The sequence below is a fragment of the Lampetra fluviatilis genome, chromosome 19 (assembly GCF_964198595.1).
Source record: "Lampetra fluviatilis chromosome 19, kcLamFluv1.1, whole genome shotgun sequence".
NCBI classification, from domain to species: domain Eukaryota; kingdom Metazoa; phylum Chordata; class Hyperoartia; order Petromyzontiformes; family Petromyzontidae; genus Lampetra; species Lampetra fluviatilis.
In genome coordinates, this window is record NC_136293.1 from 10,412,751 (window position 1) to 10,426,743 (window position 13,993).

At 50.8% G+C, this 13,993-nt stretch overlaps 1 protein-coding gene across 1 annotated transcript in view; it reads left to right on the plus strand.

Annotated features, from left to right (window-relative positions):
* The first annotated feature begins 1,665 nt into the window (after nucleotides 1-1,665).
* The window catches only part of LOC144937652 (FRAS1-related extracellular matrix protein 2-like), a 124,405-nt gene continuing 112,077 nt past the window's right edge, over nucleotides 1,666-13,993 (plus strand). Inside the window, exon 1 of the mRNA XM_078865034.1 lies at nucleotides 1,666-7,087. Within this exon, the coding sequence (XP_078721160.1) occupies nucleotides 2,014-7,087 (5,074 nt within the window). The 5' untranslated portion in view covers nucleotides 1,666-2,013. The remainder of the gene's footprint in view (nucleotides 7,088-13,993) is intronic.

The following is a 13,993-nucleotide window of genomic DNA, read 5'->3' on the forward strand; positions in this document are numbered from 1 at the left end:
TGGCCTCTGATTGCCACATTAATAAAGGACGCGAAGGAAAGTGTGCTTTATTACCTAGGAACGCGAAGCAAGCACATATTTTGGCATCAGCGAACTTATAACCAGCGTTGCGCAGGTCATTGCAGATTTGAGCACAGATTAAATTGACTCCTGTTCCGAATGGGATTTTTTTGCAAGTGACTCTACTTTCGATCAAGCTCAGTTTTTTGTTAGCTTTTCAATTGCTTTTCATTCTCACTCGCTGTGTATATTGTTATTGTCTCAAAGAACCATTCGTTTTGGCGCACCTTGACCCGTACTGCATGAGTTGCGCTCTATAACGATGATTATGATGATGCCAGTGTATTGTTATCGGTTTTGTTACAATTCACGCACGACTTCAATTGTTTTATTCAGATGGGTATGTCGTATCAAGCCGAAAGTGTACGTTGTACTGGAAAAAATATGCCCCGCATTAAGCATGACAATTGTATTGCATTGGCGCTGATAAAGTACAGCCGAACAAGTCTTAATCCACTGCTGGATGATGACTTCCCAACGGCGTGTCGGCCGTGGGTGGTTGTTTGATCACACTTCACCACGCTGGTCAGTGCGGGTTAGTAACGCTGGGTGGCGAAGCGGGTGGGAGCTACAGAACCAGTGCCATATAACTCGACACTGACCTGAGCCGTGGCCGGGAATTGAACTCAGGATTCTGGGCTCTTGCGCAACGCTCTTGCAAATCCATCGCCATCCCCTTCACCACATTCAGAACCATTTATAACAGCGCAGAGTGAGCTGCCAAACAATGGCGCGTACACGCAGCCACACACACACGCCGAACTGACTTTGTTTGGGTAACACTCGTTCACGCGCAAAGCTATTATCCGAAATGAAATCGTTATCTCAGCGTATCACCAGACATGTTCGATCCACTGCTGGATAAAGGCCTCCTCCTCCTCCCCCCCCCCCATGCCGCCACAGCGGCCGGCACATCTCATGCGCTGTAAAACTCCGCGTGAGAACCCTCACACTACCAAACTTATTTCAGTCACCCACGTAGCATCAACCACCACAACTGCTACTCTACACGAACCGCATTTCATCGTTCCATCTCCACGGTGGTAGTTCTTTCTCAGACGCAAAATTGAAAAAAAAAATGTATATATATACTTTGTCAATCTCTACCCATGGCCCTCCTTTCTCATTGCTCACTCTCATACCGGCGATTGAGCCCCCCCCCCCCGACAACTCGAGACACTTCCATGATCACCACCACGAATAAAAACAACCACTTTACCCGACACGAATGGGCCGAGCCCATTCATTCGTGCGCGCAACTTTGGCCAATGGAAAAAAAAAGTTTTGCTCCCCCTTACTCAGCCCAGCCCCAGCAAACTCCCCCCCCCTTCAAACCCCCCCACCAGCCACCCTCCCATCCCCTCTCTCTCCCATCCCCTCTCCACCAGCACTCTCCTCACCCCACACCACCACCACTCATGCATATGCACAAACACCCTCGCTAGAAGTCACAGTTTAGCAAGCACACCCCCCTACCCACCCCTTGCTCTGTCTCTCACCTGACCCGTATGTTTTCCCCACCCTACTCTTTGCTCTCCCGTCTCTCCCCCTCCTCGGCAGTTCAGTTACATTAAAGCCAAAGCGTGTGCCGGTGTGTGCGTGTGTCTCTCTCTCTCTCTCTGTGGTAGTGGTGGTGGTGGCGTTGGTGTTGTGTGCCTAACCGCTCACAACGCAACTTTCATTCTCGTTACCAATTTTTTTTGTCAACGTTCTATTGCTTTCAAACTCCAAACACTGGCACGTCGCTCAAACGGCTTGGGCGAAGAGACGCGGAGACAGACACAGAGAGAGAGAGGGCAGCCCACCCCCCTTGCCACGCTCGCCCTGCCGGCACCGTTCGTGGCACGCAGCGTGTGGCGAGCCGGCTACTGCGTGCTGCTGCGTCGCGGCTGAACGGCAGAGTCCCACAAGGAGTCGGCGTCGCAAAGAACCCTGACCGACTCGAGTTGGGATATGCCAGCGCAGAGGCAGCACCTGCTGCTGCTGCTGGTGCCATGTCTGCTCACCCTGTGGACTCTGAGCGGCGTTGGACTCGCGCAGCAGCAACACCACCACCATCAGCAACAGCACCATCAGCATCATCAGCAGCAGGAGCAGAACTTACACGACCCCGCTTCTTACTTCGGATTGCGCCTCGGCCCTAGCCATGACAGCATCATCGTGGCCAACAACGGCGTCCGCGTTCCCTTCGGACGGGCCGTCCACCTGGATCCCATCAATGACCTGGTGGTACAGGTGCAGCCGGGAGACCGCTGCTCGATCACTGTCTTGGACAACGACCCCCTCTCTCAACGGCCCGGCGTGCTCAGCCCCAAGAAGTTCAGCTGCGATTTCGGCCCCAGCGACGTCAAGTACTCCCACTTCGGCTCGCGCAGCCCGGCCAAGGACCGCGTGCGCCTGCAGCTGAGGTACGACACTCAGACGGACACCATCGTCATCCCCTTCATGATCGAGGTCGAGGTGGTGTTCACCCAGCTCGAGGTCATCACGCGCAACATGCCCCTCAGCGTGGAGAAGCTCATGGGCACGAGCGGCCCCATCGACAAGAAGATCCTCGAGTTCACGTACGACCGCGCCAACGAGGTGTGCAAGCTGACGAGCCTGGCTGGAGCCGGGGGGATGCCCCGGTACGGGAGGCTCACCAACGCGGACCACATCGCCAACGGGCAGATGCTCACCTGCCAGGACTTCATCACAGCCAACATTCGCTACCAGCACACGGCCGCGACGGCATCGCCCAACCGCGACTACATCCCCATGGTGGTGGAGCTCTCCGACAAGGACGGGAACCTACTGAAGCAAGAGTACTTTCAGATCATGGTGCGCATCCGCGAAGGTCTGGAGAACACGCCGCCCAAGCCGAGCTTCATCGCGCTGATGATGATGGAGGTGGACCAGTTCGTCATGACCGCCATCACGCCCGAGATGTTGGCTGCCGAGGACGTGGAGACTGACCCCGATGACCTCATCTTCAACATCACCTCTCCTCTGGGCTACCAGCAAGGTTACATCGTGAGTACAGACGACAGAAACCTTCCCATAACGTCATTTTATCAGCGCGACATTAAAGATTTGAAAATTGCTTACAAGCCCCCAGCTGTTGACTCAAACGTGGAGCGCATTTTCCAGATAGAGTTTGAAGTGATCGACAGCGAGGGCGTTGCGTCGGACCCGTTTGCATTCATGATCGTGGTGAAACCCATGAACACGCTTGCCCCGGTGGTTACTCGGAACACCGGGCAGATGCTCTTCGAAGGCCAATCGAGGCCCCTCTCCAGCGCACAGAACCTAGAAATCAGCGACGAGGACAATTTGGAGAATGTGCGCGTCACCGTCATCGACGGGCTCCGGCACGGGGAGCTGACGGTGCTGGGCGCCCGCCGTAAATTCTTCACACCGGCCGACCTCGACGCCGGCGTGGTGGTTTATCAACACGACGGCAGCGACACGTACAGCGACAATATCATCTTCCGCATGACGGACGGCAAGCACGAGGTGGAGTTTCTCTTCCCCATCACCGTCGCGCCGACCGACGACGAACCGCCCGTCGTCAATGCCAACACCGGGCTGGTCATTTCCAAAAATGAAATCATGCAAATCCCTCCCTTCGTCCTCAGCGCCATTGACATTGACTCAGAGGACTCGACCATCAGGTTCACCGTAGAGGCGCCGTTCTCCTCTATCGGTCAGGTACTGCTTCGGCAATCGGAGAAGCCTGAAGAGTCGTCATCGTGGAAATTCATAGAGAGCGACAACTTATATGAGAAGGTGGTGACCGAGTGGCTGCAGGAGGACATTCTGGAAGGAAAGCTGTTTTATCGCCACGTGGGTCCTCACAGCACCTCGGTAGTGATGGACCAGTTTGTCTTCAGAGTCCAGGATGACAACGATCCTCCCAACCAGTCGGGCGAGCACACTTTTTTAATAAAAGTCCAGCCGATCGACGACATACCTCCTTCGCTTTACCCCGGAACCACATTGCAGATGACTGTGCAGGAATTTGAAATTACGCACTTCAAGCGAAAGTTTTTGCGTTACACGGACTTAGACTCGGATGACCGCGATCTGAAGTACACCATTACGAAGCCGCCTGTGGACACAGACGAGAACAACCCAATCAACATCGGCTCCATCGTTCTGACGGAAAATCCTGACGTCGTTGTGTCAGAGTTTACGCAGGCGCAAGTGAACCACCACAAAATCGCTTACAAGCCACCGGACCAGGAGCTCGGCATCACGCCGCACGTTGTGCAGTTCACGTACACGGTTGAGGACACTGCCGGAAACTCTGTCAGAGGGACCTTCACGATCTTCTTGCAACCCGTGGATAATAAGCCCCCCAAGATCACCAACACAGGGTTCACGGTGTTCGAGCGCGGCACGTTTGTTATTACCAATGCAGAACTTGACGCGACGGACACCGATACACAAATCCACGAGATAACGTTCACCCTCACACAGGAGCCTAAGTATGGCGAACTGCAGTACTTTGGCATTGCGATGGCAGTTGACGAATCCTTCATTCTGGATGATATCTCAAATGGACGCGTTGCGTACATTCACAATGGCGACGAGTCAACCAGCGACACCTTCAAACTGGACGTAGCTGATGGTGTGCACGTGGTCACAATCATCATCAAGGTCACCGTGAAGCCGATCGATGACGAAGCCCCCACGATCGTCATCCAAGAAGACACCCTGCGCTCGTCACTGGACGTCCTGGAAAACGGAGCCACGGAAATAACGACAAACCTAATCAAGGGCACGGATCGGGACACAGACGACCTCATGTTAACCTTTATCGTTGAGGAACTTCCAAAGCTCGGTTCGATTCTGGTCAACGGCGCGCCTTCGGAGAGGTTTACCCAGCAGGACATGATCAATGGCGTGGTTGTCTACGCTCACACGAGTGGCGAAATCGGAACTCAGAAACAACACGACGCATTCAACCTCACCATTTCCGACATGTCGGACGAGTGGGTCATCGGAGGCAACAAGATTCAAGGAGTTAGGGTACGCGTTACAATTTTGCCAGTGGATAGTGTTGCCCCATCCGTGACCATTGGGCAACCCTACAGCGTTATTGAGGCGGAGAAAAACTTCATAACACTCAAGAACATCAAGGTGGAAGACGTCGACACGCCGACCGATGACATCCTCTGCACAATCATAGTGCAGCCTACGTCCGGTTACATTGAGAACATCTCACCTGCACCTGGATCAGAGAAATCCCGTGCTGGTACCCCCATAAGCGCGTTCACCATGAAGGATGTCCGCCTCAAGCACATCAATTATGTCCAGAGCATTCACAAGGGGGTTGAGCCACTGGAAGATCGATTTACTTTCCGCTGCTCAGATGGCATCAATTTCTCTCCACGCCATTTTTTCCCAATAACGATTATTCCCGCAAACGATGAAAAGCCAGAACTCTTCATGCGGGAGTTCATTGTCATGGAGGGGATGAGCCTGATTGTGGACACTCCGATCCTCAATGCTGCGGATTCAGATATTCCGCAAGACGAGCTGCACTTTTACATCTCCAAGCTACCAAAGCACGGACAGATAGTCCAGCAGAGAGCCACAGGCACTGCGCCAGTACGGAATTTCACCCTGGAGGAGATCTCGGGCACTTCAAGCATCGTGTACGAGCACGACGACTCGGAAACGAAGCACGACAACTTCACTGTGAGGCTGTCAGATGGGAAGCACAGTGTAGAAAAGACCGTGCTGATCATGGTCATCCAAGTGGACGATGAGACTCCACGCATGGCCATCAACGATGGACTGGAAATCGAAATTGGCGAAACGAAAGTGATCACCAACAAGATGCTGAAAGCTACTGATTTAGATTCGGAAGACAAGACCCTTACTTACATTATCCGCTTTGGGCCCGGTCAGGGACTGCTGCAGAGGCTGAGCCTTGAAGGGGGAGTTTCTGAAAACATAACCCTGGGAATGAATTTCACCCAGGATGAAATCGACAGAGGACTGATCCAGTACGAGCACACTGGCCAGGAAGGGATCCGCGACCTCATTAAGTTCGACGTAACCGATGGCATCAATCCACTGATCGACCGGTACTTCTACGTGTCCATCGGAAGCATCGATATGATTTTCCCGGACATCATCAACAAAGGCGTGTCCCTGAAGGAAGGCGGTAAGGTGACCCTTACCACCAACCTGCTGAGCACGACCGACATCAACAGCCCCGATGAGAACCTGCGCTTCAGCATCACGCGCGCTCCCATTCGCGGCCACATGGAGTGCACAGACAACCCAGGGGTCCCGATCACCTCCTTCACCCAGCTGCAGCTGGCCGGCAATAAGATCTACTACATACACACGTCGGACGACGAGATCAAGATGGACAGCTTCGAGTTCGAGGTGACGGACGGCTACAACCCGGTCTTCCGCACGTTCCGCATCTCCATCAGCGACGTGGACAACAAGAAGCCAGTGCTCACCGTCCACGACCTGCACCTGAACGAGGGCGAGCCGAAGCTCATCACCCCCTTCGAGCTCACGGTGGAGGACCGCGACACGCCGGACCACCGTCTGCGCTTCACCGTCACGCAGGTGCCCGTGCACGGCCAGCTGCTGTACAACGGCAGCCGCCCGGTGACGTCCTTCACCAAGCAGGACCTGAACGAGAACCTCGTCAGCTACAAGCACGACGGCACCGAGACGAGCGAGGACAGCTTCTCGTTCACGGTCACCGACGGCACGCACACCGACTTCTACGTCTTCCCCGACACCGTCTTTGAGACGCGCAAGCCACAGATGATGCACATCCGCATCCTGTCCGTCGACAATGGGGTGCCGCAGATCGTGGTGAACAGGGGGGCGTCCAGCTTGCGCCCGCTGCCCAGCGGCCACCTGGGCTTCATGCTGACCAACAAGGCCCTGAAGGCGGAGGACCGGGACAGCTCTCCGCGGGTGCTCAAGTACGTGGTGGAGGAGCTGCCGGAGCACGGCTTCATCATCAACCTGGGCCTGGGAAATGACAGCGTGTCCAAGTTCACACAAGGTGCGTGCTACATGCTCCTCCGCGTTAGAATCGTTCAGACAATGTCTGAATAATTATGATTTTTTTTATTCAAAGGTCGCGGTGTGGCCCTCCAATTGCCTGCAGAAGGGCTCCCAGTAGTGTGAGATCTAGCACACCCTTATCGAGGGTATCTGGCCTACTCTTCCACACTGGCCAGATGTCTTGGAAGAGTTGGGAGTAACCACAATGATGATGACAAAAAAATAACACGAACTTTATACTGCGTCTAAATACATGAGCATGAACACAACGACCTAAAAAACCCCACCATAAAACACAAATGAATGTCATGAAACGAACCCAAGAGTTGGGCATATTGAGCAGCAGCGGGACAAACCGCGTGCGCCTGGCGTGGCCAAGTAGCACCAGGTGGTCCGTGAGGGTGAGTGGGCGGGTGGTGAACTGTGATGGCTACTTAGGGCTGGGGGCTTTTTAGGTGGGCAGGATGGGGAGACCCAGGAGTGCACATCGTTGTGATAATGAGAGATTCAAGGAATCTACCTCTATATTTTGTCCCAGAATAGGCAATCCATGGGGGTGGTGGGGGGGGGGGGAAATGAGGTGAGGCTTTCGTTAGGAGGTGATGAGAAAGAGGCTGTGTGTGGAGTGGCTAGTGAGAGGAGGATTGGGAGATGAGGGGAAGTGGGTAGAGGGGCCAAAGGGAGAGGCAAATTGGATAGTGAGAGTAGGTGGGGGTGGAGATAATGAGAGCAGGGGCTGTAGAGTGGCTGAGGAGAAAGTATGAGTGTTGGGGGGAGATATAGCAGAGAAAGGAAAGTGGGAAAGTCGAGGCACATGTTCAAAAGTATTACTCATACGAACACGAAGCCGAGGAAAATTCACGTGACACAAAGACGGGTCAATTTATTTGGCCAATTGAACGTCGCGCCAAAATACCAACCAATCGAAGCCTTCCCTATCACGGCAATTGAGCTCATTTGCCTCTGCGTCGCAGTATTTCTCTTTGCGAGCTGCATATCTGGGCACGGCGACAACCCTTTTATGAAGGAAAGGTCACGCGGAGGTGACACGGCGGCGGGGGTGCACGGGGAGGGGGGTGATGGCACTTCCCTTAAATATATATATATTTTTTTAATATCAGAAGCCACTGGCTCGTGCACATCGAGAAACGTGAGACTTTTTTTTTTTGGGGGGGTTTGGGGTATTCATAAACGCGTGCGTTTTAATGTAAGGTGGCACTCCTATTACACTGGCACTAATTCCCACCACTGGAACCATTTGCTCATCGACTGAATCCACCAATTTTCGTTTCTGCCAAGCGGCGGTGGAGGCACCAAATTCTGGACGGAGCACAGCACAGCACAGCTGCAGGGCTCGCATGAGCTCTTGTTCAAAACAACCAAAAAATATATATATGTGTGAACGTCTTTCAAATCCAGACATTTCAGGCACGCTTAGAATGTTAAACCACCTTACCCTGTGAGAACCAAGAGTTTGAAAGCACAATAATACACCTGCTTGCACAAGGAATCACGCCCTCCGACTAGCGAAGTGGGGGAAAAACTGTACAGGTGTGTGATGCGTCCGACCTGAGTTAAGATTTCGCGACCATAGGTGTCATCGGCGGTGAGTGATATCTGAACCGGCCTTAAGCGTGTCCCCCTTCACCAACTCACACTGACCAGCGTGGTGAAGTATGGTCAAATAATCGCCATGACCGACGCAGCATGGGGATACCTTCATCGAGCAGTGGATTGACACAGGGCTGTGCGTTCTGTTTTATGTAATTATTTGTGGTGGTTTCGTTCATTGAGGTGCTGACAGGCAAACTACTGCCCAGCAAGAAATGACAGACACTGTTTTTTTGGGGGGGAGTAAAAGTGGCTTATTCTGCACGGTGTACCATTCCAGACGTTTTATTTACATTTTTTGTGACGTGGCCAATTCGTGTGTAAAACAAATATTTGAGCTTTTCGTCCAAATATGGTATGACAAGTCTTTTTTTATCGGGTCATCTGTGTGGAAGTTGGCTTTAGAAAATTATTAGTATAAGGTCTCATGGCTTTCCATTTGTTTTGGAGTTCACACAGACGTGCTATTTACGTTGCTCACAAACCCAGGAGGGGGTGAAACTATTAACCTCCCCTCCCCCCAGACTCCCGAGGCAATCAATCGCATTGTTGCGATTCAGCATCCGCGATTCCACTCAAGAATAGATTATTATACTGGTAGGAACCTCCTGGTTACACCAGCCCACAGGGGATTATTGTGTCCGTCTGTCCGTCGTGCATCCAAAAATGGGAGGGGTGGCGCTGGGTGGAGAGGGGAGGGTGGGGAGGGGCTGGGTGGGGAGGGTGGGGAGGCGCTGGGTGGGGAGGGTTGGGAGGGGCTGGGTGGGGAGGGTGGGGCTGGGTGGGGGGTGGGAGGGGTGGGGCTGGGTGGGGAGGGGCTGGTCACCCCGTAGTGCCCTTATAAAACTCAACGTTTAATCTACTCACGCAGGCTTGTGCCAACCCTCACAGTCGGCCATATTTGCGGAATACACCACGCCGCCGTTGACCCTGGCCATTGACCGAGCAACCCAACGTTCCTACCAGCTCCTTCTGCAGGAATTTTTTTTTCAACACTGCAGCGAATGACGACGTCTCAAGTGGCTGCAGCTTTCACGCGAACCCACTACTTACACACTTTGAATGCGCACCTGCATTTGTCAGAGGGCCCTATGTCAATCCACTGCTGGATGAGGGCCTCCCGACGCCGTGCGGGGAAATTTTGACCCTACTTCACCACATTGGTGAGTGAGGGCTGGTAAAGGTGGGCTAGCAAATACTTTGGGGCACAGTACAGTATAATAATTGAGTTCGCTGTGCTTGTCCCCTGCTGATAAAATTGTCCTGTAGCAGCTGACAAACCGTGTTCTTTGCACCACCATCCAGGCTCAAGCTTGCTTAGCTTTTAGAGATCTGGACACATTTTTTGGTATTTCGGTTGGACGTAACTTCGACATTTAATTGACGACTCATCGTATTGGTGTCCCTCCTGTCAAGCCGCCTCATCATGCTGCAGCTCAATGGAGGTCGCAAAAGTGTAAGAACAGTTGCTGGAAGGCAAGTTGTAACGCACTTCATATTTCGCGGACGTTAATGACGGTGTCAGAGGAGCCGCATCGAGCTCAGTGTCGTGGGCAAACGCGGTGGTGGTGGTGATGGGCGAGGGCCTTATTTAAGGACCGTGTAGCACGTCAGGCAATAAAGTAGGGATTAATGCAGTGTTTAATAAGCAACGTTGAGCGATGCTTATAGGTTAGATTGTTAGAGCTGATGGCTTTAAATGTGTCTTTAACGGCTTTTCTGTGTTTAGCTTGTCGTCTCCTGTCCGCACCTCCGATTGGCTATGTACGGTGCCAATGAAGTTCCACGTACACTCATGATAAAGTTTTTTGAGTTTAGATTGCGTAAGTATAAACATGTTGTAACCCTCCACCACCCGATACAGCAAATTAGAAAGGGATTTGTCACGTAAACAAAACGCCAATTAGTAACTACTTCAGCCCACCGGTGTGTTGGAGAGTAATGCCACAATATTTACCATTTGAGTAGTACGACGTTTCGCTGGTTATTACATCAATCAGCATCATCGGGCGATTTGCCAGAATAGTGAAGCCATCCACCTGCTTCCGGTCTTCAATAGAGCAGCAGCACGAGGTCACGTCACTGAATTCATCAGGTGCAGAGATCAGAGGCAGTATTGTAATTATATAATAGATTAGTAATGAGTTAATTAGTATGTGTTTCCTCGAAAAGGAATTGTAATTGTAAGACGCTTTACTTACATTCCTCGCTTTCTCCCATGTAGTATGTATGAGTGTGTGGCAGTCATGCCAAGTCTGAAAACGATTGTCGTTCCAATTAATACACACGGGAATGCCTCACTGAGTCTCACGACTGGTTTGAAGGAGAGTCCTGCATTGAGAGCTTTTGGTCAAATTCATGAATGAGTGTTTGGCTTCACCGTGGTAGCACGGTGAGCTATGTACGGTGCGAAAGAAGTCCACGATGTATAAATAGACATCGGTAGGAGACCTCGGGTAACCGGACCGATCCTCCCATGCACACGAGACTCAGCGCTGCCATCTCCTGGCCGCTTCACGCCCGCACGCCCTACAACACCTGGCGAGAGAGCTGGCGGGCACGCATCTCGACACCTGGCCAGGTCACACACCTTGCGAAGCTCCTGAAATCTGACGAGTTCGGGTCGATTTGGAGAAAGTTGGCCGTAGACTATATGAAGGGCCACACGTTCAGCAAGAGCCAGTCAAAATGCGCGTTGCTCAATGTCACCACGTTGCACAGTCACTCCACTGCTGGATGAGGGCTTGCTTAATGCCATGCACGTGGTGGGGATTATTTGATCATACTTCACCACGCCGATCAGTGTGGGTTGTGTGAAAGCGAGGAAGAGCATTTACGTGGTGGAGGGTTTGTCGGAGGGGGGGGGGGGGAGGACATAATCGTACAGTCCAACAATGGATGTTCGCTGCGCTGCCCTCTGCTGCCCACCACGTTTCCCTGCAGCCTATAACACCTTGTTGCGCCTTGCGGGGGCCACTACATTCCAGAAACCACTGTACCGCCGCATGCAAGGCACCATTGCTTCTGAGATCCGAGGAGATTGGTCGCATTCCGGGTGAAGTATTAGTCGTCGTTGGGTCAAATCGGCACCGCGGGACACGTGGACAGCAGAGCAGAGTGACTCCGCTACAGGCGAACCACAGCTGGTCCCTCAAACAAAACCATGGGGGGCTGATTAACACACCGCCTTTCGCTGATGCTGATGATGATGAACACGGAGTTTGCGAATGCAGGCTGGGCCTGTTGTTATTGTTGCTGCTGTGAATCCTCCTTTTGGTTCCATTTGCCTCTTGTCGGCTGTGTCGTGGGGGGGGATAACAAATACCTGAAGACGGAAGCTTGTGTTGCCTCCGAAACGTCGTGATTTTTATTTTATTTTACTTTTATTAATTTTGATTTTTTTTACCTACTTGACTTTACCGAAAAACCTAAGAATATGAATCCTTGCAGTCACGAAAGCTTCAAATCTAGAAAAAATAAACCCCACTCCCAGAGAGAGGCAATAGAATTTGCAGTGCACATGTCTGTACTTGCGGCACTTTCTGCTTGGCTATACGAAGTTGCGTGTGTGTGTTTTTTCCTCCCTTACATACCTGGGATGCTTGGAGAGCAGTAGAAAAAAAAATCCCTTGTTTATAATCTGTGGTGAGCGGAGGGGTTTTTTTTTTCCTGTAATCTCGATGTTAGAATGTACACCTTTTTCACCCTTTTGCGTACCCCGGTCAAAGGAGTATTATATTTTTGGTTGACTGGTCTCAGATTAATATTCGGCGTGTTTTGGAAACACGGATAAATGCCTCGCAAAATTATTTACCGCTGTTGTGTTTATATGCGCGGATGAAAAGAAAACGAGTTAAGTCGGGTTGAAATACTGGTTAGTACTCTAACCGCAATTGATGTATTAAGTCTACAATTAAGGTTTCTGGGTTAGATCGCATAAATATTAAAGTGTCGTTAAACCCGCCACCACCCGGACACATGCAATTAGTAAGGCTTGTCACGTAAACAAAACATCTTCTTGGTTCTTTCGGTAAAGTCACGTAGAAGGGAAATAATAAAATAATAAATATAAAACATTATGTTAATAAAACATTATGTTTTATTTTTATTAAATAAAACATAATGTTAATAAAAAATTATGTTTTATTTTTATTATTTTATTATTTCCTTTCTTACGTGACTTTACCGAAAGAACCAAGAAGATGAATCCCTGCAGTCACGAAAGCTTTAAATCGAAGATTAAACAAAACATGCTGTTTAGTTACTAGTTCAGCACACCGGTGTGTTGGAGAGCAAACCCACAACATTTACAATGATAAATTAAGTACTAAATATTGTAATGTAAAACATCCACTTATGGAAATCAATTGAGCAGTGTATTACCACTTTCTGAAAAAAAGAAAATATTAACGTGAACTGTTTAAATTAATTTCATTACTGCTCATAATCCCACAAATGTTACAGAAGGGTATATATAGATATTTTTTAATTTTTTTAATATTTAATGGAACTGTTCAAACACACATCGTAGGTCCTTTCACACGAAACTAAAAGTCTCGAGTCTTGCTGAACTTTTCCTGGGTAAACAAAGAGTCATTATACTATATGCCGTAGTAAAGTGTGATTATATTTACTGTACAAACACACACACACACTTGTGTACGCGTGCATGCGCGCCTGTCCTTGTTTAGGGGGTGGGGTGACATCCAAGGTCAGGGACCTCCCTATTGATAGAAGAAAGCATTGGCATGTCCCAGGAATTTCCGAAGCCCGTATTGAAAGGAGAGAAGGACAAATAAAAAAACAGCGGACACTGCTAAGGAGCCATCCATTGAGTACGTACTCAAAATTCTGTCAAAACCCTCCTGTCCCCCTCCCTGTATGCACGCGGACTTTTTACACCCCCCCCCAACCTGCGTACGTACACCTGACGCACCCCCCCCCCCCCCGAATCCTATAGAACGGCCGATATTTAATCCACGCAGAAACGATCAAGGATTAACAATATTAACGCAAACAGATAGCCCACCACCGGCTACATTAAAGAATTAAGTTGGTGTACCTTGGCCACTTATTTTGCTGAGCTGCGTGATAGCTGCAGTCAGGGGCACGGTGACATACAAGTGACACCTCTCCCACAGTCCCACTTCTCCCGGTAGTACTTGTTGTCTGTGGCTCATATGAAGGCCAATGTCGACAAATTATTATCGAGGCTTTACGCCCCCCCCCCCGTTTTCAATGCGTACGTACATTGTCAGTAGACCCCCCATACGCAAGCGTACGCATTTGGGTT